The sequence below is a fragment of the Piliocolobus tephrosceles genome, chromosome 16, assembly GCF_002776525.5.
Source record: "Piliocolobus tephrosceles isolate RC106 chromosome 16, ASM277652v3, whole genome shotgun sequence".
Classification (NCBI taxonomy): Eukaryota; Metazoa; Chordata; class Mammalia; order Primates; family Cercopithecidae; genus Piliocolobus; species Piliocolobus tephrosceles.
In genome coordinates, this window is record NC_045449.1 from 3,275,687 (window position 1) to 3,302,296 (window position 26,610).

Here is a 26,610-nt window from a genome sequence, read left to right on the forward strand (position 1 = left end):
AAAAAAAAAAAAAAAAAAAAAAAAAAAAAAAAAAAAAAAAAAGGAAAGAAAAGAAAGAAGTCTGCATTGGAAAGAAATTCGACATATTTTCTGTGACCCAGAGGGCAGAAGGGAATCAATGAGATAAAGTTACCTAGGGACAGAAAATTTTTTTTTTTTTTTTTTTTTTTGGGGGGGGGCTCCCCCCTTTTCCCCGGGGCAAGGTAAGGGGGACAACTCTGGGCCACTGGAGCCTCAAGCCCCTGGGCTCAAGCAATCCTCCCACCCAGCCTCCTGAGTTGCTGGGACTACAGGCGTGCGCCACCACACCCAGCTAGTTTTTGTGGTTTTTGAAGAGATGGGGTTTTGCCATGTTGCCCAGGCTGGTCTCAAACTCCTGAGCTCAAGCAATCTGCCTGCCTCGGCTTCCCAAAGCATTGGGGTTACAGGCCTGCGCCACTGCGCCTGGCGAGACAGAAATTTCTTACTAACGAAGCCAAGCAGCAACGAAACGGGCCACACTTTGTGAGGCTGTAAGAAGTCATCTTACTTCTGCGTCTGTAAGATGGTCAGAATGATATGGAGAATACTCAAACAGAGATGGAAGTTAGGCTTTCAAGACTCCTTCCAACTGTAAGTAGCAAAAACATACTCCTTTGTGTTCTATCAGTTTTTACTTTCTTCCTGTCGAACTTTCTGACTTAAAGAAATGAGATCTGGTAAGTTCCCATCTTCATCTCGGAAGGTGTGGTAGGGTTTAATTCTTCCCTTTCCTGCATCCACATCCTGACAGTGTGATGTTTCGTATCCTTCTGTTCAGAGAGAGAGTCTATTTTTCCACTCCTGGAATAGCTGGCTTGCCCACATGACTTGTTTTGTGCCACAGAAGAGGCTTCAAAAGCACTTGCACGTTGGAGCTTGCTTTCTTCCTGCTCTTGGAAACCCTGTACATGTACCGTGCCACAGCCCACACTGGCCTGCTGGATAGTGAAAGCCTTTGAGGTGGAAAACTCAGGCACCCTAACAGACAGTCATGCAACTCCAGCTGACAGACATAAGAGTGAGGCCATCCCATAGGATCCAGCCTCCAGGTGAGCTGTCAGCTTACCACAAAGGCAGAAGCAAAATAATCAAGAATCCACAAAGGCAGTGTAGACGGAAGAAACTTTCCAACCAACCCACAGAATCATGAACTAAATTAAGAGGTAGTTGTTTGAAGCCACTAAATTCTGGGGCAGTATGTTACGCAGCAGAAGCTAACTGATACAGAAGTGATCACTGGGTATCTCCATTCTAACTCTGCTCTAAAGGCAAAGGAAGGCTTTCCTTTGAGTTGTGACCATAACACGCTATGGGCCCTACATTGGACCAAAAGTTCATCCTGTTTGCTCAGAGACAGCCTGGTATATACGTAAACTACTCCTTTTCCAGGTTTCTAGGAATTGGATTGTTTGATGTTGCTGCATCTTTGCAAGTTGGTGTCCACCATTGGCAGGCTGCCTGCATCGCAAGATCTCATTACTCAGGAGCTGACCAAGTGTTTAATGTACTTAGTTAAGAAAAAGAGGCCGGGCACAGTGGCTCATGCATGTAATCCCACCACTTTGGGAGGCTGAGGCAGGCAGATCACAAGGTCAAGAAATCAAGACCATCCTGGCCAACATGGTGAAACCCTGTCTCTACTAAAAATACAAAAATTAGCCAGGTGTGGTGGCGGGTACCTGTAGTCCCAGCTACTCAGGAGGCTGAGGCAGGAGAATCGCTTGAACCCGGGAGGTGGAGGTTGTAGTGAGCCAAGATCACGCCACTGTACTCCAGCCTGGGCGACACAGCGAGATTCCATCTCAAAAAAAAAAAAAAAGAAAAGAAAGAAAAAGAGCACGAGGCTGAAGCACCTAAGCCACTGGAACTCCTCCTGAAAATATGCAGTCATAAAAAACATCACAGCTGGAAGGGTCCTCCCAGATAAACTAATCCAAGACCTTCATTTGATAGGTCAAGAAAGGGAGCCTCAAGAAGTTAAGCATCTTGTTCAAGGCCACATAGCCAGGGGATTAGAGCCCAGGTCTCCTGACCACCAGACCCAGATTCTTTTTCTCCCCAACTGGCTTTTTCAGTTCTGTTTTCTGCCTTTGTCTTCGGCGTGTTTGTGGACAGGGTGCTGACAGGAATCATTCAAGGACATCTTTTGACCTGGTACCATTTATGAACATCCTTAACTAAACGTTATCTGTTCTCCCCATCGCTGTCTTCATTTTGTTACTGTTGTTGTTTTATTATTGTTACTTCCTTACATTATCAACTTCCCTTTCTCCAGAATTTTTTTTTTTTTTTTTTTTTTGGAGACAGAGTTTCGTTCTTGTTGCCCAGGTTGGAGTGCAATGGCTCACTGCAACCTCCACCTCCCAGGTTCAAGAGATTCTCCTGCCTCAGCCTCCCGAGTAGCTAGGATAATCCCAACCTGGGTATTTTTAGTAAAGACGAGGTTTCACCATGTTGGTCAGGCTGGTCTCGAACTCCCGACCTCAGGTGATCCACCCGCCTTGGACTCCCAAAGTGCTGGGATTACAGGCATGAGCCACTGCAGCCGGCCCCCCCAGATATTTTTTTTAGTTGCCATTGATACATATTGTTTTTGTCATAGGAAAAGAATTTCCTCCCTGTGCCATTGAGGTCTACAAAATTATAGAGAAAGTTGATTATCCCAGGGATGCAAATGGAGAAATTGCTGCTGTCATCCATCCCAATCTGCAGGTAACATTTGTTCTTTCTTTAAAGCGTTGAAAGTAACAATGCTGTACCTGTGACTGGAAGTTTACAGCTCACACAGCACTTCGCGCACATTCACCCATTTGATGCTCTCAAAAGACACTGAGCGTAGGCAGGGAAGATGTTCGGACAGTCGCTCCATAAATACTTACGAAGTGTAACCCATGTTGGCTGTGTGGACACATCAGTGTAGGTATAGTCTACACTCGCACTGGAACTTCTAGTGTAGGTACACGAAAGTCTAAGTTGCAGTCTAGAAATGAAGATAGCCAGATGCAATGACAGAATAATGAGGTGGAAGAGGATTGCTCAGACAAGGCTGCTTAGAGAAAGTGAAATTCCTACCCACATTCAACGGGTAGGAATTATGATGTCTATTTTAATATAAGGAAATACAGGGCCGGAAGTGAGACCCTTCCCATAGCCATGTAGCTATCAATGACAGATCCCGAGTTAGTGCTCTTTGCAGTTGGCCACATTGCATGCTACCTCCCTGTGACAGAATAAGTTAGAGAAAAACAACTGTAACCTCTTTCTGCTGCCACCATTCCCCGACTCTCCTCAGAACCCTAGAATCTACTCCTTGCCTAGTTTTATCAATAATGACACAGTGAAGAAGGAAAAAAAAAGACTCTTGAGAGAACGTAGGAGGTTTAAATCCAGAAAAGGCAAAGGGAAAAGGAGAGAAGAACAGATTTCCAAAGCCGAAGTATCTATTCCCTAGTGCGAGTGCCCTGCACACTCCCAGACCTCAGAGATGGAGGAGAACGTGGTGGATTATCCAGTCTGGGGCTTTCAACCCTGACTAATCTTTACGTAGAGAGCATTAAAAAAACATAGTAATAGCAATGGCAGGACTCCACTGTGAGATACTCTGATCTTTCTGGTTGGATAATCAGTGCTTTCAGGGTTGAAAAGCACTGATTGATCCAGTTCCTATCCCTGTTTAGTGACTCCAGTAGTCATCCAGACTTGCAACTGAATGGAGTGGCCTCTGCCCAGTAATACAGACAAGTGAAGCAAATCCTGCTTTGTGGCTTAATGGGACCCAGGTGGAAACCTGAAGAAGGAGCCTTAGGCAGCGTTTTTGTTTTTTGAGACAGAGTCTCACTCTGTCACCCAGGCTGGAGTGCAGTAGCGCCATCTCGGCTCACTGCAAGCTCTGCCTCCTGGGTTCAAGTGATTCTCCTGCCTCAGCCTCCCGAGTAGCTGGGATTACAGGCTCACGTCACCACTCCCGGCTAAGTTTTGTATTTTTAGTAGAGACGGGGTTTCACCATTTTGGCCAGGATGGTCTCGAACTCCTGACCCCATGATCCTGCCGCCTTGGCCTCCCAAAGTGCTGGGATTACAGGCGTCAGCCGCCACGCCCGGCCTTGGGCAATGTTTTAAAGGAAAGGTAAAGACTGGGGGAGAGAAAGGAAGAAAGCACTATTGGTGACAAAAATATCAAGTACAAGAAACAGAGGCCAGGGTGATGATGTCATGGCAGGCTAAAACAGGATTTTTCAGGTTTTAGGATACTCTTGAGGAGTACAAAAATAATCCCGGGCAGGTGGAGAAGTGAGATGAATGAGATCAGTAGCAGACTGGGCTAGTGGTAGGTCTTGAGAGTTAGGAAGGATGGTTTTGATTTGACAAACAATAAGGAATGGCTCGGTATTCTACAGGAGGGATGGATTGGTTAATTCTTCCAACAGATATTTTTGAATGACAACTAAGCTCATCTGCGCCCTGAGATTCAAGATAGGGGAGGTTCCTCATGGAGCTTCCATCCCAATGGGTGAGGAGAACTGACCATGAATAAGTAAACAATATGTAAACCAAATCATTTCAAACTGTAATAAGTGCTATAAAAGAAATAATATAAAAGAATAATACAGCAGAGGGTATAACAAAGGGTTCCAGTTAGAGTGGTCACAAAGTGCCATCTCAGGGATGGTGGCACTGAAGTTGGAACCTAGAAGATGAGAAGCCAGCCATGTGGAAAGCTAGTGAAAGGGCCTGAGGCTGGAACAAACTTGGAGCATTTCAGGAACAGCAAGAAGACCCATGTCCCTGGAGAGTAGGAGTGAGCAGAGGACGGTAGAGCCTGGAGAAAACACACAGTCCGAGACCTGGTTATGAGTCTAGATTTTGTCCTAAGAGTGATAGTTCTTCCTAAGGGATGCTCATCGGAATCACGTAGGGGACCCCCTCCCAATGCCTAGAACCCACCACAAACTACTAACGTAGCACTTCTCAAACTCGAGCCACATGACAATTACCTGGGGAGCTTTTTTAAAATGCTGATTCCTGGCCAGGAGCAGTGGCTCGTGCCTGTAATCCCAGCGCTTTGGGAGGCCAAGGTGGGCAGATCATGAGGTCAGGAGATCGAGACCATCCTGGCTAACACAGTGAAACCCCGTCTCTACTAAAAATATAAAAAATAAACCGGGAGTGGTGGCGGGCGCCTGTAGTCCCAGCTACTCGGGAGCCTGAGGCAGGAGAACTGCTTGAACTTGAGAGGCGAAGGTTGCAGTGAGCCGAGATTGTGCCACTGCACTCCAGCCTGGACAGAGTTGAGACTACGTCTGGAAAAAAAAAAAAAAAAAAATGCTGATTCCTGAGTCCTATTCCCAGAGGCTCTGATCTAATTCATCAGGGTGTAGACAGGGAATCAGCTGAGTTCACCAGATGATTTTCACGTGGCTCAGGTCTGGGTAGCACTGCACGACATCAGGACCTCCGCAGGTGGGGCTATCCAGACGTGTGTTGAAGAGGTTCCTTTAGTGACTCTGGGGCAAGTCTCTGCCTGAAAACCACCGGTTCAGAGAAACAGTTCTCAGCCGAGCCACCCTGTAAATCATCTGGGGCCTAACTACAATAAACACAGAAAACAGTGAACTATGAATGGGTAGCATGAGGGATTCGAGGAGGTGGGTGAAAGAAGTCCGTATCCTCATGGCATGGTTGCAGGCTGTATGACTCCATGCTCTGCATATGTCCAAACTCACAGATCTGTACACAAGAATGAGTGAATTTCACTGTATGTGAATTTTAAAATAAAATTTAAAAAGAATGCTGCCTAGGCCCTCCTCGGAGATTCTGATTTGATTTATCTGAAATGGGCCGGCCCCTCTCCCTGTATATATGTATTTAACATCCCAGGCGATGATAATGTGCCACCAGGACAGAGAAAACTGCTGTGATGCGGCACTGCTCGAACCTTAATGTTGTACACGTGAATGTCGGGGACCTGTTAACCTGAAGATTTCAATTGGGCAGGTCCGCTGCGCCTAACGAAACCCTGCTTTTCTAACAAGCTCCTGGGTGATGCGGATGCTGCTGGGAAATGTTGGAAATGCAGAATCCCAGGCCCCCCACCCCCGACCTATAGAGTCAGAATCTTCATCTTAACACAATCCCCAGATGATGCGTAAGCACCTCAAAGTTTGAGAAGAACTGTTCTGGGGTTCCTGTGGTGTGACAGCCACGGTGCTTGAGGGCGCAGAGGTCCAAATCCCTGGTGCAGGACCGTTGAGGGAACTCAGACGTGACCCTAATGCAGGACACATTTGGAATACACCCACCTTGTCTCAGACTCTCCCCAGCCCAGCACCGCCTTCTCTCACCAATCCCTATCAGAACAGAATCTCCTTGCATGCAGGTACGACATGGCTCGTTTTTATATTTCCCAACAGTAGAATATCTTGCACACAGAAGACTCTCAATGGATATTTCCTAAATTTTGCTGAACAGAATTTAACTTGAGCTGGCAACAGGCAGACTATGCACTTAGGTAGACATGCATTTAGTTTTGCCTTTTAATATTACAAATCTCTTTGGCTACATTCAAGGTAAACCTGGTATTGAAGCAAACTACTTTTTATTTTTTTTAGACGCAGGGTCTCGCTCTGTCACCCAGGCTGGAGTGCAGTGGTGTCAACACAGCTCACTGCAGCCTCGACCTCTGGGGGCTTGAGCATTCCTCCCACCTCAACCTCCTGACTATCTGGAACTACAGGCATGCATCACCACACACAGTTAATTTTTTGTATTTTTTCTAGAGATAGGATCTCTATGTTGCCCAGGCTGGTCTTGAACTCCTAGGCTCAAGCGATACGCCCACATCGGCCTCCCCAAGTGCTGGGATTACAGGCGGGAGCCACTGCACCTGGCTGAAGCAAATGTTAATTACATGTGTCAATTATACAAATTCAAACGGGAACTCTTAAAACTACTGCCAAAATTCATGACCCAATTTCAGCGCAGTCAGATCACTTGCCTGCATCTCAATGCCTCACTCAAGTATCTCTTTTAAAACGACAGAATAATTAATTTGTTAGTTGTCTAGAGTCTGACATAAATTTTTAGAGGAGAAAAACCAAATATAACATGTGTATTTTGATTGTTTCCTGAGAGGATCAAGACTGGAAACCACTGCATCCTGGGGATCCCATGTTTTTAACTCTTGATGGGAAGACGATGCCATTGGGCGGAGACTGTACCGTGTACCCCGTGTTTGTGAACGAGGCCGCGTATTACGAAAAGAAAGAAGCTTTTGCAAAGACAACTAAACTAACGCTCAATGCAAAAGGTATTCGCTGCTCTGTACGTTAGAAATCACTTCTAGCTCACATCTTACACAGTGTCTTACAAATTCTGCTAGTTTGTAAGCTCCTCAAGAGCAGGTTGTGCCTTATTCCACTGCATTCATAGCTCCTAGCACAGTGCCTTATTCGGTAGGCATCCAAGCAAATTTCTTAAATTAACTAATATATCTTAAAGGTACCATATTTTATGTATGTAGCTTATTCACAGAAGTGTTTCCTATTTCTGTATAGTTTATTATACATTATACTTGGGTAGCTCAACATTCTTAATCAACAGCCTTTGTATTCAGAATATAAAATTGAAATAAAGTTATTTTATTGTGCTTTGCTTTATTGCACTTCACAGATAACTGTCTTTTTTTTACAAATTGAAGGTTTTGGGCAACCTTGTGTCTAGAAAGTCTAACAGTGCCATGTTTCCAACAGCATGTACTCACTCCTTGTCTCCTTGATAACAGCTTGATAATATTTCAAGCTTTTTTTATGACTTCTTATGTCCGCTATGGTGATCTGCGATCGGTGGCCTTTGATGTTACTGTTGTTAAGTGTTTTGGGGGCACCATGAGTCGTGCCCGTGTGAGACTGTGAACTTAGTGAAGGTTGTGTGTGTTCTAACTGCTCTACTGACCGGCCATTTCCTTGTCTCTCTCCCCGTCCTCCGGCCTCCCTGTTCCTTGAGACACAATAATTAATAACTCGACAACAGCCTCTATGTGTTCCAGTGAAAGAAAGGGTCATACTTGTAGAAATTAAGCTTAGTGAGGAAGGCATGTCAAAAGCTAAGACAGGCGGAAAGCTAGGCCTCTCGCGCCAGTTAGCCAAGTTGTGAATTCAGAGAAAAAGATCTTGAAGAAAATTAAAAATTCTACTCCACTGCACACACACAAATGATAAGAAAGCAAAACAAGCTTATTGCTGATGTGGAGACAGTTTTAGCGGCCTGGATAGAAGATCAAACCAGCCACAACTTTAAACCAAAGTATGACCCAGAGCAAGGCCCTAACTCTCTTCAATTCTGTGAAGGCTGAGAGAGGTGAGGAAGCTGCAGGAAGCTGGCAGAGGTTGGTTCACCAGGTTTAAGGAAAGAAGCCAGCTCCAAAACCTACAAGTGGAAAGTGAACCAGCAAGTTGCTGATGTGGAAGCTGTAGCAAGTTATCCAGAAGATGTAGCTAAAATCATTGACAAAGGTGGCCACACTAAACAGATCTTCAGTGTAGTTCAAACAGCCTTCTATTGGCAGAAGATGCTATCTAGGACTTTCCTAGCTAGAAAAGAGAAATGAATGCCTAGCTTCAAAGCTTCAAAGGACAGGCTGACTTAAGAGCTAATACAGCTGGTGACTTCCAGTTAAAGCCAATGCTCATTAACTGTTTCAAAAATCCTAGAACTCTGTTTTGTTTTTGTTTTTGTTTTGTTTTTTTGAGACGGAGTCTCGCTCTGTCGCCCAGGCTGGAGTGCAGTGGCGCCATCTCGACTCACTGCAAGCTCTGCCTCCCGGGTTCACACCACTCTCCTGCCTCAGCCTCCCGAGTAGCTGGGACTACAGGCGCCGCCACCATGCCCAGATAATTTTTTGTATTCTTTTAGTAGAGACGGGGTTTCACTGTGTTAACCAGGATGGTCTCGATCTCCTGACCTCGTGATCCGCCCGCCTCGGCCTCCCAAAGTGCTAGAGTTACAGGCGTGAGCTACCTCACCTGGCCCAAAAATCCTAGGACTCTGAAGACTCATGCTAAATGGCTCTGCCTGAGTTCTATAAATGGAAGAATAAAGCCTCGCTGGCAGCACATCTGTTTGTGGCATGGTTTACTGTATATTTTAAGCCCATTGTTGAGACCTACTGCTTGGAAAAAGAAAAAAAAAGATTCCTTTCAAAATATTACTGCTGATTGACAATATACCAGGTTACCCAAGAGCTCTGCTGGAGACGTGCAAAGAGATTAGCGTTGTTTTCATGCCTGCTAACACGACATCCGGCCAAAGCCCATGGATCAAGGTGTCATTGTGACTTTCAAATCTAACTGTTTAAGAAATACATTTCAGGCTGGGGGAGGGGAGAAAAAAAAAGAAAAAGAAAGGAAGAAAAAAAAAACATTTCATAAAGCTATAGCTGCCATAGGTAGTGATCCCTCTGAGGGAGCCGGGCAAAGTAAAGGTCAGAAAACCTTCTGGAAAGGATTCAGCATTCTAGATGCCATTAAGAACATTCAGGGCCAGGCGCGGTGGCTCAAGCCTGTAATCCCAGCACTTTGGGAGGCCGAGACGGGCGGATCACAAGGTCAGGAGATTGAGACCATCCTGGCTAACACGGTGAAACCCCGTCTCTACTAAAACAATACAAAAAAATTAGCCGGGTGTGGTGGCGGGCGCCTGTAGTCCCAGCTGCTCGGGAGGCTGAGGCAGGAGAATGGCGTAAACCCGGGAGGCGGAGCTTGCAGTGAGCTGAGATCCGGCCACTGCATTCCAGCTTGGGCGACAGAGCAAGACTCCGTCTCAAAAAAAAAAAAAAAAAAAAAGACCATTCAGGATCCGTGGGAGGAGATCAAAATATCAACATTAACAGGAGTTTGGAAAAAGTGAATTCCAACCCTCTTGGATGACTCTGAGGAGTTCAAGACTTCAGTGAAGGAAGCCATGCAGATGTGACGGCAAGAGAATGAGAAGTGGAGCCTGAAGATGTAACTGAATTGCTGCAATCTCATGATCGCACTTGAATGGATGAGGATTTGCTTCTTACAAAGGAGAAAAAACATGGTTTCTTGAGATAGAATCTACTCTTGTTGCAGATGCTGTGAACATTGTTGAAATGACAAAGGATTTAGAATATTACATAAACGTAGTTGATAAAGCAACAGCAGGGTTTGATAGGACTGACTCCTCCTAATTTGAAATGAGTTCAGCTGGGCGAAGTGGCTCATGCCTGACATCCCAGCACTTTGGGAGGCCGAGGCAGACAGATCACCTGAGCTCAGGAGTTCGAGACCAATCTGTCCAACATGGTGAAAACCCCTCTCTACTAAAAATACAAAAATATTAGCCAGGTGTGGTGGCGCATGCCTATAGTTCCAGCTACTTGGGAGGCTGAGGCAGGAGGATCACTTGAACCCAGGAGGCAGAGGTTGCAGTGAGCCAAGACTGCGTCACTGCACTCCAGCCTGGTGGACAGAGCAAGCTTCCATCTCAAAAAAAAAAAAGAAAGAAAGAAATGAGTTATACTGTGAGTAAAATGTTATTAAACAGCATTTCATGCTACATGGAAATCTTTCATGAAAGGAAGAGTCAATCAATGCAGCAAACTCCACTGTTGTTTTATTTTAAGAAATTGTCACAGCCATCCCAACCCTCAGTGCCCACCACCCTGATCAGGCAGCTGTCATCAAGGCAAGGCCCTCCACCAACAAAAAGATCATGACTTGCTGAAAGCTCAAATGATCGTTAGCCTTTTCAGCAAGAAAGTATTTTAAATGATGGAATGTACATGTTTTAGACATAATGCTATTACACATTTAACTTACTACATAGAGTGTGAGCATAACTTTCACATGTACTGGAAAATCAAAAAATGTGTGTGGCTCATCTGTTATAATATTTGTTTTATTGTGGTGATCTGGAGCCAAGGCTGAAATATCTCTGAGGTATGCCTGTAATGTGTAAGTGCCAGTAGAAACAAGTTGTGCAGGCTTGCTATTTTTTCAATTTTTATATTTGGGCTAATAGTAATATACTAAGTGTCCAGCCTATAAACTTCAGCATTCGTTGCGAAATCCAGAAGAGACTTTCAAGTGCTGTTTTGTAGATGGAATATGAAAGAGAAACGAGGGCTTAATGGTAAAGATGACATATGACTATATTAAGAAACTGAATGGCCCTTTGTCCACAAACACACAGTAACCCACACAGCATTGCTACTGCGGCATGCCCCCGGCTCTGCACTGACCTCATGGAGCAGAGAGCCTCCTTCAGACACCTCACGCACCCCCTGAGGAGCTAATGTTTCTTCCCAACATGAAAAATTTGTAAGAGGCCTATTCTTCACAGCTGTCACTTCTCATTTTGAAAGAATATGCCCACCTTATTCCAAGCAAGGTGTGAGGAGGTCTTTGGGCTCCAGCTATTACCAGCAGAGGTGGTGAAAGTCAGTAACAGGGCAGTGGACACGCATAGAAATATGACCCACAGCTCTGGTTTGCAAATACAGTCTTTCAAGAAGTCCTGTCACGTCCTAAATACCCAAATCCCTTGCCTCCCATGATTCTTCTCCTCAAAGGACCTTCTACCAGACGCTGCCCCGTCCCTCTCCAGCTCCACAAGGGCCCTCTCCGCCATCCTCTTAGTCCACAGCAGCCAATAAAGAGCGTTTTTATTCCATGATCTGTACCCCCAATGAGTCCATAATCATAGTTTCAAATGTATTTCCCAAAAATACTAACATTATCTGGAATGAATGAATGAATAAATAAATATTATATATTTATACGTTTTCATTCTTCCAAAGTGAACCCCACTAAGCCAATTTTACTCCACATTCAGTGTTCTGGAAAGCACATATTGTTTCTAAATTTTTCAACATTTTTTTCTGTTTTTGTACTTTACCGAAATTATTTGCATTGGAATAAACTCTCTTCCTTCTGAATTCTGTAGTAAAAATGTGATTTGTCAGCTTTTGTACCTAAGTTTTACCAAGCTTCCTTCTCCTGCTGTGAATGTTCCATTGTGTTTTATTTCTGAGTCCAATTTTTCTAGGTCAGCTTTTTCCAGATGTAAATTTTGGCAAGAATACTTTATTCTTTCCTCCAATTTTAGTTATTTGTAAAATTTACAACATATAATTGATATCACTGTGATTTCAGTCAGTTTCAGGATTGATTATTCCTATCAAGTGTAATTTTCCCTTTTACAGTCTTTAAAGTTTCTAATTAGATGTGTGGTCTGTTTGTTTGGTTTTTTTAATCTATAACATATTGCTCTGTGGTTTTAGCCACTTTGAGTTTTATTTTACTTTATTTCTAACCATCTACATTTGCATTTTTTCTCATTTATAAAATGGGAATGATCACAATAATAGTGCCCCTTTCATGGGGTTACTATGAGGATTAAGTGGGCTAAGACATGTAAGCTCTTAGCCCAGTACCTAGAACAGAATACCTACTTAACAAACCACTGAAGTTCAGATCCTCGCACGAAAGGCCCTTCCTGATCTGCCCTCCCTCCCCAAGACCTCCCTACACTCGTCTCCCTACACTCGTCTCCCTACACTCGTCACCCTTTGGACCATCTCTGCTCTGGTGTCCTTCCCACCGTTTATTCCTCTAGGCCTTCACATAGACTGACTCCCCTACCTAGAATTCACCCCCACTGTCCTCCACCTTCCACCCCACCTCAGACTGTGCTCCAACTAATAATGCCTGTTTCTCCTTCAAAATGCAACCCAACTTTCATTTCACAGCCAACATCTTCTTGGTCTTCGTCTACCTGACTTCATTGCCACTTTGCCCCTCCTTCTATCTCATCTTGAGGGCATTAGCAGTGTCTTTTTCAAATGTCTACAATCTAGTAAGTGATTAATAGAGGTGAGTTGAATAAATGAGCATGCTCAAACACCCCTTTCTCTACTGAAACATCTTCATCTTCCACCAATGGCCCTGCCTTCTTCTTATCTTCCTTCCCAGTCACCTCCTGAGAATTGTCCCCATCACTCCCAAGTGAAACACTTTGTTCTACACCATGTCCCAAAGGACAGTGGAAGGAAAACACACCCATTTAAGTCTGCAAATCCATGGAAAAAAAAAAAGGAAATTTTTTTTTTGAGATGGAGTTTCGCTCTTGTTGCCCAGGCCGGAGTGCAATGGCATGATCTTGGCTCACCGCAACCTCTGCCTTCTGGGTTCAAGCAAGTCTCCTGCCTCAGCCTCTGAGTAGCTGGGATTATAGGCATGCGCCACCACGCCCAGCTAATTTTGTATTTTTTCAGTAGAGACAGGGTTTCTTCATGTTGGTCGGGCTGGTCTCGAACCCTTGACCTCAGATGATCTGCCCGCCTCGGCCTTCCAGAGTGCTGGGATGACAGGCGTGAGCCACCATGCCAGGCCAAAACAAGGAAATGTTCACACTCAACAATTCCCCTGTTTAAAATCCTTTGGTGGCTTCTTACCCTTGTTATGAGATCTCAAAGCCTCACCACGGCTGTCCAAGTCCTACATGCACTGGCCTCTGCCCACCCCTGTAGCCTTATTTCATGTCACCTGGCCCCTTGCTCCCAGCAATTTGGCCACATGAGACTTTTCCAGTCCTCAGAGGCACGAAGTTCCCTACTACCTTCAGGTCTTTGCCCACATTTTTCCCACTTACTGAAACCCGTCCCCATCTCCACACTCCCATTAGCTAAATGACGCTTACTCTTTATGACTCAGGCTAGGTTAGGCCATTCTGTTACACAAGCTCATTGACAGTACTAGACCGGCCCTTACCCAAATTGCAACCGTAATGCTTTATGACACTAGGGCAGGGAAAGTTACTGTTGGTCTCTTTGATTAAACTGCAAAAGCTCCAAGAAAGCCATGATAGCATTTGTCTTATTCTTTGTCATACCCACAGCACTTAATGCATAGAAGGAGCTCAGTACATTTTGCTGGATAAATGAGAGTTGATCTGCTGAGTGTAAAGCTATCTGGAAGGGCTTATTTGGAAGAGTGGGGTGTCACTTCCCTCACAAGGGTGACACAGACAGTAGTTCCTGAACACCTACCAAGCCAATGATTGAGAGGCTCACTCAGAGAGGACTTCGCCCAGGGCTGCCCCATCAGGCTTGGTGGGTTGCTCAGTGTAAGACTCCAGGGAGGTCCCTGCATACTCCACAAAATCAAAGTCAATGGCACAGCCCAGAAGCTTACATCCCATCAAAGCAAAAACAGCACTCAAGTTTCCTCCATTCTGCCAAGAAAAAGAACAGGAACTTGACTAGAAAACAAAGTCAACCAAAAAACTGAGGTCTGTAGGGGATTAATGTAGTATAATTAAAGGGAAAAAAAATACTAGAGACCCATTAGCTACAGATAAATTAAATGCTTAACAGAAAAAGTTCATTTTCAGAAACTACATATTAAGGGAAGGAATAATTTTCACAGTCTTGAAACATAAGAAAGCTCAAGAGCGTAGAGAGAGGTCCCGAGACAGGAGTTTTCTTGCTCTGAGTAAAAGGCAGGGCCGCGCGCAGGGACTCACGCCTGTAATCCCAGCACTTTGGGAGGCCGAGGCAGGTGGATCACCTGAGGTCAGGAGTTTGAGACCAGCCTGACCAACATGGTGAAACCCCATCTCTACTAAAAATGCAAAAATTAGCCGGACGTGGTGGCAGGTGCCTGTAGTCCCAGCTACTTGTGAAGCTGAGGCAGGAGAATTGCTTGAAGCCGGGAGGTGGAGGTTGCAGTGAGCTGAGATCATGCCATTGCACTCCAGCCTGGGCGACAGGGCAAGACTCTGTCAGAAAGACAGAGAGAGAGAGAGAGAGAGAGGGAAGGAGGGAAGGAAGGGAGGGAGGGAGGGAGGGAGGGAGGGGAGGGGAGGGGAGGGAAAGGCAACCAAAGCTTAGGAATGTGGGTGCAAATAAATTCACAGATTTGGTGGTCAGAAGTTGAAGGTGTTTCCAACTTACGGCTTCCATTTTCACTGTAAAATAGGGAATAAAACCAACTACAACTGTGGATACGGAAGCCGTGGGGTCACACGTTTAAGAAGTATGATGGTTTTGAAATAACAAAATATGATGGTTTTAAAAAATCAAACAGAAAACCGATGAAAGAAATAGAACAGCTGGACAGTAACAGGGGTTGCTATGAACATTAAATGAGACATGTATGTAAAGTGCATGGCACTTTATAAATATTAATGTCCTTCTCCCCTCCTACCCCCATCTTAAATGGAAGAAACTGTCTTACTTATATTTGCATCATCTATCATTGCCCATACTTCATGTTCAATTTTTGTTGAACTGGTTCTAAATCTTCACACATAGTAGGTGAGATACATTTTTTGAGTTGGACTGAATCCTTTCGGCAGAACTTGGCTATTACCGTCAGAGGGGTTGCTGGTGCACTGAGAAAAATGGTAGCTCTTGATACTAGACAGACTAAACTTCAGAGAACCTGGATCCTCCAGCCAGGAAAAAGGATTGTGAACTTCGCGTGTCATTCCGTCTGTCTCCGAGCCTCGATCTCCCTACCTATTAAACTGGGATACGACACTCGCCAAACCTACAAAACAACAACCAACATAACCGAAAGAGCTTTGTAAACAGCGTAATACACAATCTCAAAGGCTGAACGCATTGATGGAATCCTTTGGGGAGGTAATTTTTCACAGTATCAAGAACCATAAAAATGTTGAAACCTATTGACCTAGGCATCTCCTTCCCAGAAATACATCCTACGACAAGTTTCCACCCTTTTCCTATCTGTCCACCCAAAACATCCCCACAGATGGCACATGCCTAGGTTTTGGACTCACGCCTATTAAGCTAGGATGTGAATCACGTACGATCCCTGTTTTGTTGCCACTCAACAAGATACAGCCCAGTGAAGGAAGTCATTCTGGGACTCATCTGAATTAAGTAATTCACCAAATGCAATATTTCACTTATTAACGAATCAGTTGCAAGTTCCACAACCCATCAAGAGAAGCATTCAAGACTTGGTGTTCAAGTTGAGAACTGCCATCCTTATGAAATAACTCAAGGGAATGAAGAACTGCATATACCTATGAATTAGGCTGGTCGGCCATAATGATAGTAACAACGTCAGCTCTTTCCTATCCATTCTCTCATGGCTTCCTCATGAAAATCCTGCATGGTGGACAGGAGGGATTTATACCTTCTGTTCTCCAGGTGGAACCATGGGTTTCTATTCACTCAAAATAATTTGACAGCCAATAGGCATGATGGATAGAGCCCTCTTAATTTTTTTTTTTATTTCTTCAAAAAAAATAATAAACAAAAGGATACAGATGCAGAACATGCAGGTTTGTTACACAGGTATATGTGTGCCATGGTGCTTTGCTGTACCTATTGATCCATCCTCTAAGTTCCCTCCCCTCACCCCCCAATCCCTAACAGGCCCTGGTGTGTGGTGTTCCCCTCTCTGTGTCTATATGTTCTCAATGTTCAACTCTACTTCCGAGTGAGAACAAGTGGTGTCTGCTTTTCTGTTCCTGTGTTAGTTTGCTGAGGATGATGGCTTCTAGCTTCATCCATGTTCCTGCAAAGGACATGAACTCATTCCTTTTTATGGCTGTATAGTATTCCATGGTGTACATGTACCACATTTTCTCTATCCAGTCTCTCATTGATGGGCATTTGGGTTGGTTCCATGTCTTTGCTATTGTGAATAGTGCTGCAATAAACATACGTGTGCATGTGTCTTCATAGTGGAATGATTTACATTCCTTTGGGTGTATACTCAGTAATGGGATTGATGGGTCAAATGGTATTTCTGGTTCTGGATCTTTGAGGAATCACCACACTGTTTTCCACAATGGTTGAACTAATTTGCATTCCCACCAACAGTGTAAAAGTGTTCCTATTTCTCCACAGCCTCTCCAGCATCTATTGTTTCCTGACTTTTTAATAATCGCCATTCTGACTGGCATGAGATGATATCTCTCTGTTGTTTTGATTTGCATTTCTCTAATGATCAGTGATGATGAGCTTTTTTTCATATGTTTGTTGGCCAGGTAAATGTCTTCTTTTGAGAACTGTCTGTTCATATCCTTTGCCCACTTTTTGATGGGGTTGTTTTTTCTTATAAATATGTTTAAGTGACTTGTAAATCCTGGATATTAGACCTTTGTCAGATGGGTAGATTGCAAAAATTTTCTCCTATTCTGTAGGTTGCCTGTTCACTCTGGTGGTAGTTTGTTTTGCTGTGCAGAAGTGGACACAGCACTCTTTGAGAGGTTTCATGGCCTGAACGACTGACATTATCTGGCTGTGCATCCTGGGGCACATCGCTTCAACCCCCTGAGTCTCCTCTAACTCAAACTGCTTCCAAAGCTGCTGAATGGTTCCAATTGGCTACCTGATGTGAATGTGCTTTGTTTGAGATGCAAATACATACAAAGGTGACATGTCTGATGGCTTGCTGGCTCTGTTCCTACGCCGGAACCAATGATAATAGTTTAGGTCCAAAAACTGGCCTTTCCTTTACCCACTCCTGTTACCAACACTCTAGGGTTTCCAGTCAGTCTGCACATTGGCACACCTAGGCATGGATAAAACGTGGCCATAACAAGGCAAAATAAATATTTATTAGAAATCAAAAAAACGTTTCTTCAATGGCACAAACATGTTCTCACTCTTTGTACGATTTCTTCCTTGAACACAGAGTTTCACACATACACCCAACACTAAGAACAAGCAGGTAAATGAGAATTTCCAAGGATCCGGCACATTCAAGGATAATGGGATGACAATTCTGTGTTGGGAACCAAGATCACAGTAAAAAATATGTAAATCAATGCAGAAATCAAGTACGGCTTACAGGCCCGGATGACGGCCCATCTACCTGGGCCCTGCCCAGAGCAAAAGGACACAGGTCACCAGGCCTTGAGGAAGGAAAGGAATGTCAATAATACTGCACCCTCTCAGGCTGGAGCCTTCTAAGAGCTTAATGACTTCACAGTACAACCTCCAGCACCTTCTCCCACATCCCAGGGAGGAAGGTGAAGCACCTTTTATTCCAAACAGATATATCACATAATGTCTAGAACAATGAATTCTTCCAAGGAAAAGTTTAGCTAAAGGAGCATTTACAGCCAAGGCACTATCTGAGCCTGGGAGATCCCATCCCTGGAAAACGCCTTCCCCTGAAATTACTGAAATGTCAATCACGGAGTTTTAAGATGTCCTGACAGACCCATGCGTTCAGTGGGGTGTGGGTGTCGGAGGCGGGGGTGTGTGGGTGTGTGTGGGTAAGTGTGGGTGTGCTTTTGTGCACCCTGTGGGCACACTTGAATTTTCAACTAGTCACAGGGAACGTAGGGGACAATGTTGACTGCCAAATGAGACACCTGAGAAAACAGTCCTGCCCCCCAATATAAGCCAACTACAAAGAAAGACTCAAAATGATGGAATAACTGTGCTTTTTAAAACTAAACAAATAATGGCTCAGGGAGACATCTGTGGTCCAAGAATCAGGACACTCCAGCCTCCACAGCTCTGGTATGACCTTCCTGCATGACTTTGCCCAAGTACATATTCCTCTTGGAGCATTAGCCTCCGGGGGTAAAATGAAGGAAGTGGCCCTTTTCACTCTGATGCTTCTTGACTCATGGCTTCCCTTGGTAAACCTACCCAGGCTCAGACCTTTTGGCTGGAAGCCTTTTGTGGTGGACACCGTTGGGAAGAATAGCCAATACAGAAAATGGTCTTGCCAACAAATTCCATCCAGACCCACAGAGAGCAGCTCTCCATCATGTGTGAGATGACAAACATCTACATGGCTCTCCATTCCGCACTTGCACAAAAGCTGGCGTTTAGGCAAATAGAAATCGATAATTGGCTTTATCCATTAATATCTGAGTCAAAGCAATTCTGGATATGGCTTTATCCATCAACGTCTAAGTCAAAGCAATCCTGGATATGGCTTTATCCATAACAGATACGGCTTTATCCATTAATGGATAGGACTTTCTCCATTAATATCCGAGTCAAAGCAATTCTGGAATTCCCAGCTCCACAGTGTAGAGCGTGGCGTCATGAATCCTAACCACTTCCTTTCAGACCAAGATGTCTGTTCAGGCTTAATGCGGGTAGCTAACTCCAGATGTGGGATGTAGATCTGTAGAATCTCCAGGCTAAAAGGGACCTTAAACTTCTTCCAATGACCATTTTCAACAACATCCCTCACTAAGTGCTCGGCCAGCGTTTGCTTAAACATCTCCAACATCTGCAGCAGTTGCTGGACTGGATTGAGCCAAAATCTTTCTCAGTTTCCTAGTTCTGCCCGTTCTGGAACACATCCATCCGCTCGTCCTGCCTCTACGACAGTTCCCTCAAATCTTCTCTTCTCCAGAGGCCCACGCCCTGCCCCCACCCCTGTGGCTCAGAGTACGCGGTTACTCCCTGGGTCAGCTGGGAGGGCAGGGGCTGCTGTGGATTGTGAAGCCTCACATACCCCAGCCCACCTCTCCCCAACCAGCCCCATCAGGGGCACAGAGTCTCTATCTGCCCAGCTAGTCTGGCACACGGAGTGGCCCAGAGCCCAGCAACTGGCCCAGAGTGCACTTCCAGGTCCACACTCCTCAGTTTGCCTCAAGCCAGATGAGCTAATCCATCACCACGTTATCTGAAGGTCAAATTTCTATTTCTGCCATTTAAGATTAACATTCATGGTTACTATTTTTATAATTCCACCTCGAACATTTTTACAGGAATCCTTTCACCAGCTAACGGTGGCAGAGTGGATTTTCTGGTGGTTTCGGCCCCAGTCACCTGGAAAATCCTTCCGTCTCCACTTCACCTCTGCACCCAGCCTGACTCCGTGTCATTTCGGAAGGAGAACATCAGAGCATGAGGACCTAAAAATAAGCCCAAAGTCTTGGCAAAGGCTTCTCTCTCACTAGCTTCCCCTTCAGCTTCAAAATTCACAGTTAAAAAAAAAAAAAATACTTGGTACCAAAGCAGTTGAGGCATTTTGTTAAATTCCCCCACTGAGACATACTGACGTATGCGACTAACTGCTGAGTTCTAAGATGGCATCGATCGAGCAGCTGCTATTTCTGCTTCAGCTGAAGCCAAGATCCCAGCGCAGAGACAGGCGCTACTGCGAGGCCAGGACAAGGAAGAGAGCCAGGCCCTTTCACCCAGATCGCGGCGGCCCAGCAGGACTTGCCCGGCGTGTCTCATGCAGACTTTTGTGTGTGTGAAGAAAAGCTTTTTGTCTGGCTCTGGGCACCCTGAGGCCAAATATATAATACTTACATCCAGCCCCAAAGCTCCCAATCTGTCTCCACTTTTAAAATCACGTACTTCATTGTAGTAATTTTCATTCTTAACTGAAATGTCTTTTCCATATTGAAAATTAAAACCCTGTGTTACTTATGCTACTAAAAACCTCTCAGCTTGAGACAGTGTGAACCTTGGGGCGTCAAGGGAGGTTCACTCCAAGGATGGTCTCCTTTTCCCTGAAGGGGTCCGGAAGGATGTTTCCAGAGCTCACCCCCTTCCTCCCCCAGGATATCCCGCTTACCTCCGTCCCCCGCACACTCTGGGATGGGATCAAGGGTCTCCCCAAATTCAGGCAACCCAGTCACAGCAGGAGAGACGGTACAATGTGTGGGCTGGGGTTGGAGCTGACAGGGGGAAGCTGGCAGGAGGAAAGACGCCTCTCCCTGCTCCTCAAGGCTCCTGCCCCTTCCCCGCCGCCCATCTCTCCCAGCCAAGCCGACCTGCAATTGGTAAAACCAGAGGCTTCACCCAGGACTTCAGGAGGCTCCCAGGCTCCAGACTGCTGCTGGCTGCAGGTTTACACCAACTCTTTGCCAAGTAACAAAATCCAGGATGTTTCCCACTCTGACAACTGCCCCTCAGTTCAGACACCCACTGAGCACTGAGCATGAGGGTGCACTCTGCTTCGAGACCAGCAGAGCCGAACTCCAGCATCCCTCAAAGCCTCTCCGCAGAGGCCGTGACTCCGCCTGCAGCGCCAGACAGCGCACGCGCACACCAGCTCCGGTTCCGCTTCTACACCGACGTTTCCGGGAAATCCTCTATTTCTTCAAATGCATTGAGAGTGGTTTTGCTGTTGTTCCTGGAAGAATCTTGGATTTTGTTGAAATCTGCTTTTTAAAAAATATATATTTTAGAAATATATCACTCTGCATAATGTGTTTGTCTTTTTTTGTCTTTTTTTTTTTTTTTTTTTGAGATGGAGTTTCACTCTTGTCACCCAGGCTGGAGTGCAGTGGTGCCATCTCAGCTCACTGCAACCTCCACCTCCCAGGTTCAAGCAATTCTCCTGACTCAGCCTCCCGAGTAGCTGGGATTATAGGCACCCACCACCACGTTCAGCTAATTTTTGTATCTTTAGTGGAGACGGGGTTTTGCCATGTTGGCCAGGCTGATCTCAAACTCCTGATCTCAAGTGAGTCACCCGACTCAGTCTCTCAAAGTGCTGGGATTACAGGCGCGACCCACCGCGCCTGGCCTGCATGGTGTGTTTCTATGGCTTAGGGCTACACCATTTTAAAAGTCATGCCAACTAGAGTTCTAAAAGTCAGAGCTGGAAGAGACCTAAGAAGCATTTCCATTCAACCCTCCCATTTGACAGATGGGGAAAGTCAGGACCCTTAGATTTGATCTGCCCAAGGTTACGTGGTCTGAGACAGGAGTGGACACCATGTCACCTCACAGCAACAGTACCTGTTCGTCTTACAGGCCCCGGGTCTTCATTAAGGAAGGAGACGTGCGTCTTCCATTCAGTCCACTTCACCTCATTGATCCTGCAAGTGGGATCATCATTCTTACTATTTCACCAGTGCCTCACTGAGTGCAAACAAATAACCCTGGTTTGGGACGTCCTGGTGTCTACACAGCTCCCCTTCTGTCTGTCCTAGAGATCAGGAGCACCCCTGACCCCACTGGTCACACCAGCGTTGTTGGAATTTGAACTCTATCCCCATCTCCATGTCCCCAGGCCTCAGAGAATCAGTTCTCCTGCCATTGTAGGGAACTCAGAAATCCTGTAAGTTACTTAGACAGGTATAAAGGGTCCAACTTCAGACAACAGCAGCTGTGCCTGACTGGTGACAGCCCAAGGGGAAGCGGGGACAGACAGAGGGAGGGCCTGGGCCGCGAGGGTGTGAAAATTAAACTCCAAGTGTAGCTGGGGTTGAGGAGGCACGAAGAGCCTGTGGTTAGGGTCTATGCCCCAAGAAGAGTGGGTGGCATCTGAGGTGTTCGAATACAACCACAGGCATTGATGTGACTTAAATTCACATCCAGAGAAGGTCTCTAGAGTGAAGGTGGCAACATCAGAAATGTTCGTTAGGGTAATTATTGCAGTCAGAAATGAAGCTTTCCAGGGGGCGGGGTTTTAGAGAAGTGGGTTAAGGTCATACTCAAAGAAGGTGGTCCGTAGGCTCAGGCAGCTGGGTCAGGGTAGGAGGAGGTGGGCTTATCAGAAAAGGTGGTCATGGGGCCAGGCACACTGGCTTATTCCTGTAATCCCAGCACTTTGGGAGGCCAAGGCAGGTGGATCACTTGAGGCCAGGAGTTCAAGACCAGCCTGGCCAACATGATGAAACCCCGTTTCTACTAAAAATACAAAAATTATCCAGGCGTGGTGGCGTGTGCCTGTAGTCCCAGCTACTGGGGAGGCTGAGGCATAAGAATCGCTTGAACTGGGGAGGCCGAGGTTGCAGTGAGCAGAGATCGCACCACTGCACTCCAGCCTGGAACTCCATTAAAAAAAAAAAAAAGAAGAAAAGAAAAAGAAAAGGTGGTTATGGGACAAGTAAGGACTTTAAAAAATAAAAATAAAAAAGCCAGAGATCTGTCAAAGTAGCTGTGTCACTTTCCATCTGCCAGGGGTAAAAGGGGACTCAAGTTACGCGGAGTCACAGGAACTCACACAGGGTAAACAGCAGGAAAAGGAGGGCCAAGCAGGCAGATCTTCCCTAAACCAGATAGCAAACAGAGAGAGACCATGGAGGCACTTTCAAAAAGGCAGAGAGAGGGGCTGGGTGTGGTAGCTCACGCCTGTCATCCCAGCACTTTGGGAGGCCGAGGTGGGTGCATGACCTGAGGTCAGGAGTTCAAGACCAGCCTGACCAATGTGGTGAAACTCTGCCTCTACTAAAAATACAAAATTAGCTGGGTGGGGTGGCACATGCCGGTAATCCCAGCTACTCAGGAGGCTGAGGCAGGAGAACTGCTCGAATATCCAGGAGGCAGAGGTTGCAGTGAGCCAAGATCGTGCCATTTTACTCCAGCCCGGACAACAAGAGCAAAACTCTGTCTCAAAAACAGAAAAAAAAGAAAAAAAAAAGGCAGAGAGGGGAGCCACTGTTGGCAGTCTCCTTCTCTTTCTCTTCTGAAGCTCGGGAACCCCCATCCCAGGGCCCTACAACCCCATAAGCAAATTCCTTCTTCCGAGGAAGCCACTGGAAGAGACAGCAGCTGTGGTTATGGTGAGCAAGCAGCGGCACTGTTTCTCTGACATCTTGTCACTGAACGGCCCCTCTCTACCCACCCCAACGACCACCGCCCCCTCTCTACCCACTCCAACGACCACCGCCCCAGGGCCCTTCCCCCTTTGTTACCGCAAACACAGTCGGAAATCTTCCTCGGCCACTCTGCACAGCTCTCCCATCCGGAATCTGCTCCTCAGCCATTCTGGTAACATTTTCTCAAACTCCAAGATGGTCCTGGCTCTCTGGGGACATAAACAAGTCTAGGGAGTAGGCACTCGCACTCACAAGCACACACAAATGCACACACACCGTCAGCGAGCCCACTTCCCCCTCACCCCATGCTTAACGGATCGGAAGGGTCTGGCTGATCTACGGAATTCAAAGACAAAAAAGCAGGCCAGGCGCAGTGGCTCACGCCTGTAATCCTAACACTTTGGGAGGCCAAGGCGGGTGGATCACCTGAGGTTAGGAGTTCGAGGCCAGCCTGGCCAACATGGTGAAACCCTGTCTGTACTGAAAACACAAAAATTAGCTGGGCCTGCATCAGACATCTATAATCCCAGCAAGTCAGGAAGCTGAGGCAGGAGAATCACTTGAACCCAGGGGTTGAAGGCTGCAGTGAGCCGAGATCCCTCCACTGCACTCAGCCTGGGTGATAGAGCGAAACTCCATGATATAAATAATACTTCTGAAAGCGCAGGAGCTTCCTATCTGACAGTGCTGGGGTCCTGGAATCCCATGGCAAAGGACCATTCAAACATCATTTAGTCCCACCCGCTCCCAGGCTTGGAACCTCTCTGCTATTTCCTGGCCATAATTTTTCCAGTCTCTCTTGAGCAGTATCAACAAACCAATTAAGAGGGCCTTGGCCAAGTACAGTGGCTCACACCTGTAATCCCAGCACGCTGGGAGGCTGAGGCAGGTGAATCGCTTTGAGCTCAGGAGTATGAGGCCAGCCTGGGCAACATGGTGAAACCCCATCTTTACAAAAAATACAAAAATGACCCAGGTGTGGTGGCATGTGCCTGTAATCCTAGCTATTTGGGAGGCTGAGGTGGGAGAATCACTTGAGCCCAGGAGGCAGAGGTTGCAGTGAGCGGATATCGCGCCACTGCACTCCAGCCTGGGCGACAGAGCAAGACCCTGTCTCAAAAAAAAAAAAAAAAAAAAAAAAAGGAGGGCCTTAATAATGAGAAACTTCCACGTGTCACATCAAAGTTTTTCTCCCTGTAGTACCCCCATGTACCTCTGCCTCCTGGGACCACAGAAGGGGTCTGCTCCCTCTTTCACAGGTTGCTCTGCAGATATCTGAAGGCACTCTCACCTTTATCAATAAGCATTTCTTTTTTTTTCTGTTTTTGAGACAGAGGTTTTGCTCTGTCACCCAGGCTGGAGTGCAATGGCGTGATCTCGACTCACTGCAACCTCCACCTCCTGGGTTCAAGCAATTCTCCTGCCTCAGCCTCCCGAGTAGCTGGGATTACAGGCACCCACTACCACACCCGGCAAGTTTTTGTGTTTTTAGTAGAGATGAGGTTTCACCAGGTTGGCCAAGCTGGTCTCAAACTCTTGACCTCAGGTGATCCACCCGCCTCGGCCTTCCAAAGTACTAAGATTACAGGGGTGAGCCACCACGCCCGGCCGCCAACAACTACTTCTTAAGAGGCAGTCTCCAGTCCTCTCCCAAACGTGGTTACCACCTCAGGACCCATCCTATGCATTGGTTTCCTCAGCACGTAAGAAGTGTTCAGGCCAGGATGGAATAGAGCGGAACTGTCACCTCCATTGTCCTAGGCGCTGTACTCCTCTTAATACAACCTAAGGTCATACTTCAACATCCACCCATCACACTGTCAACCCTGAGCAGAACACCCCCATAAGCCTGAGGTTTTCTACACATGCCGTTGCACAGCCACACTTCCTAGACCCTACACTCAAAGAACCTAGGCTAAGGCTTCCTCAAACCTGGCCACACACTGAGGAGCTTGTGTAGATTCTCAGGCTCCACCGCAGACCTACTGGTGCTGACAGTAGTCAATGACCATGTGCTGAACTGAATCCCACGGAGGCCCTCACACTGGGGTCTCCACCTAGACTCACCTGCAGGCGCCAGATACGCTCGCTCTCCTTGGAGACATTCTCCACAGTCTCGCCCATCAGGGCAATGAGCATGTTGAGGAGCAGAACGAAGGTGAGGATGACGTAGGTAATGAGCAGGAACAGAAAGAGAATGGGATACTTGGAGTTCTGCTGGATGTTCAGGTCACCCAGGCCGATGGTGAGCTTGAAGAGTTCCAGCACCGCGTCGCTGAAGCTGCCGTAGGAGCTGCAGTCCTTATTGTCTTTGGGACACTTCTCGATCAGTGAGGCCAGTGCTAGGGGAACATAACAGGGTGCTCTCCTCAGCTCTCCGCCTGGTGAATTACTCTACAAGCTTGCGTGTATTTGCCCACACGACAAGCCTGCTGTCTCCTTCTCTCTGGCCATTAAATCCCATCTCCAGCTTCAGGTCCTCCCAAAGCCTCATCAGGCTGACTTCTCTGCCCTGGCCTCCTGCAGAAAGCCCTTCCACCTAACAAAGCCCAGAGTCTTCTCTCCTTCCTCTACCCCACAGTCGGCCCTTGATCACTTCCAGCCTTGCAGAGTTGCTAATTATAATTCATGTGTGTTCCTGGCTCCCCAGCTAGTCTGTGAGCTCCTGACTTCCTCTAGCCTGAGTCATCTCCCTCAAGGTTGTAAGATCCTGAGTCTCCTCCTAATGCTCTGTTGTGAGTTCCCCATGAGCAAGACCAGGCTCACACTTTCTTTCTAACACACCACAGTAGAGGTTCACTGCTGGATGGATGGATGGATGGATGGATGGATGGATGGATGGATGGATATGGATATATGGATGGATGGATGGATGGATGGATGGATGGATGGATGGATGATTAGATGGATGATTGGATGGATGAATGAATGGATGGATGGAAGGATGGATGGATGGATGGATGGATGGATGGATGGATGGATGGATGATTAGATGGGTGGATGATTGGATGGATGGAGGGATGGATGGATGGATGATTAGATGGATGCATG

General features: G+C 46.3%; 2 protein-coding genes across 4 annotated transcripts in view; one reads left to right on the plus strand and one right to left on the minus strand.

Annotated features, from left to right (window-relative positions):
• The window catches only part of ASPA (aspartoacylase), a 25,767-nt gene extending 18,115 nt beyond the window's left edge, over positions 1 to 7,652 (plus strand). For 2 of the 3 annotated variants that reach the window (XM_023184642.1, XM_023184641.1), the window contains 2 exons: positions 2,624 to 2,733; positions 7,153 to 7,652. In XM_023184642.1, coding sequence (XP_023040410.1) covers positions 2,624 to 2,733; positions 7,153 to 7,350 — 308 coding nt within the window. In that variant the 3' untranslated portion in view covers positions 7,351 to 7,652. The remainder of the gene's footprint in view (positions 1 to 2,623; positions 2,734 to 7,152) is intronic. The other variant, XM_023184643.1, reaches the window with a different exon arrangement.
• Positions 7,653 to 17,618: 9,966 nt separating this feature from the next.
• Positions 17,619 to 26,610, minus strand: part of TRPV3 (transient receptor potential cation channel subfamily V member 3) — a 35,892-nt gene continuing 26,900 nt past the window's right edge. The window contains exons 11-14 of the mRNA XM_031934285.1: positions 25,627 to 25,901; positions 23,656 to 23,768; positions 21,755 to 21,834; positions 17,619 to 21,171 (exon numbers count right to left, since the gene is read on the minus strand). Coding sequence (XP_031790145.1) covers positions 21,077 to 21,171; positions 21,755 to 21,834; positions 23,656 to 23,768; positions 25,627 to 25,901 — 563 coding nt within the window. The 3' untranslated portion in view covers positions 17,619 to 21,076. The remainder of the gene's footprint in view (positions 21,172 to 21,754; positions 21,835 to 23,655; positions 23,769 to 25,626; positions 25,902 to 26,610) is intronic.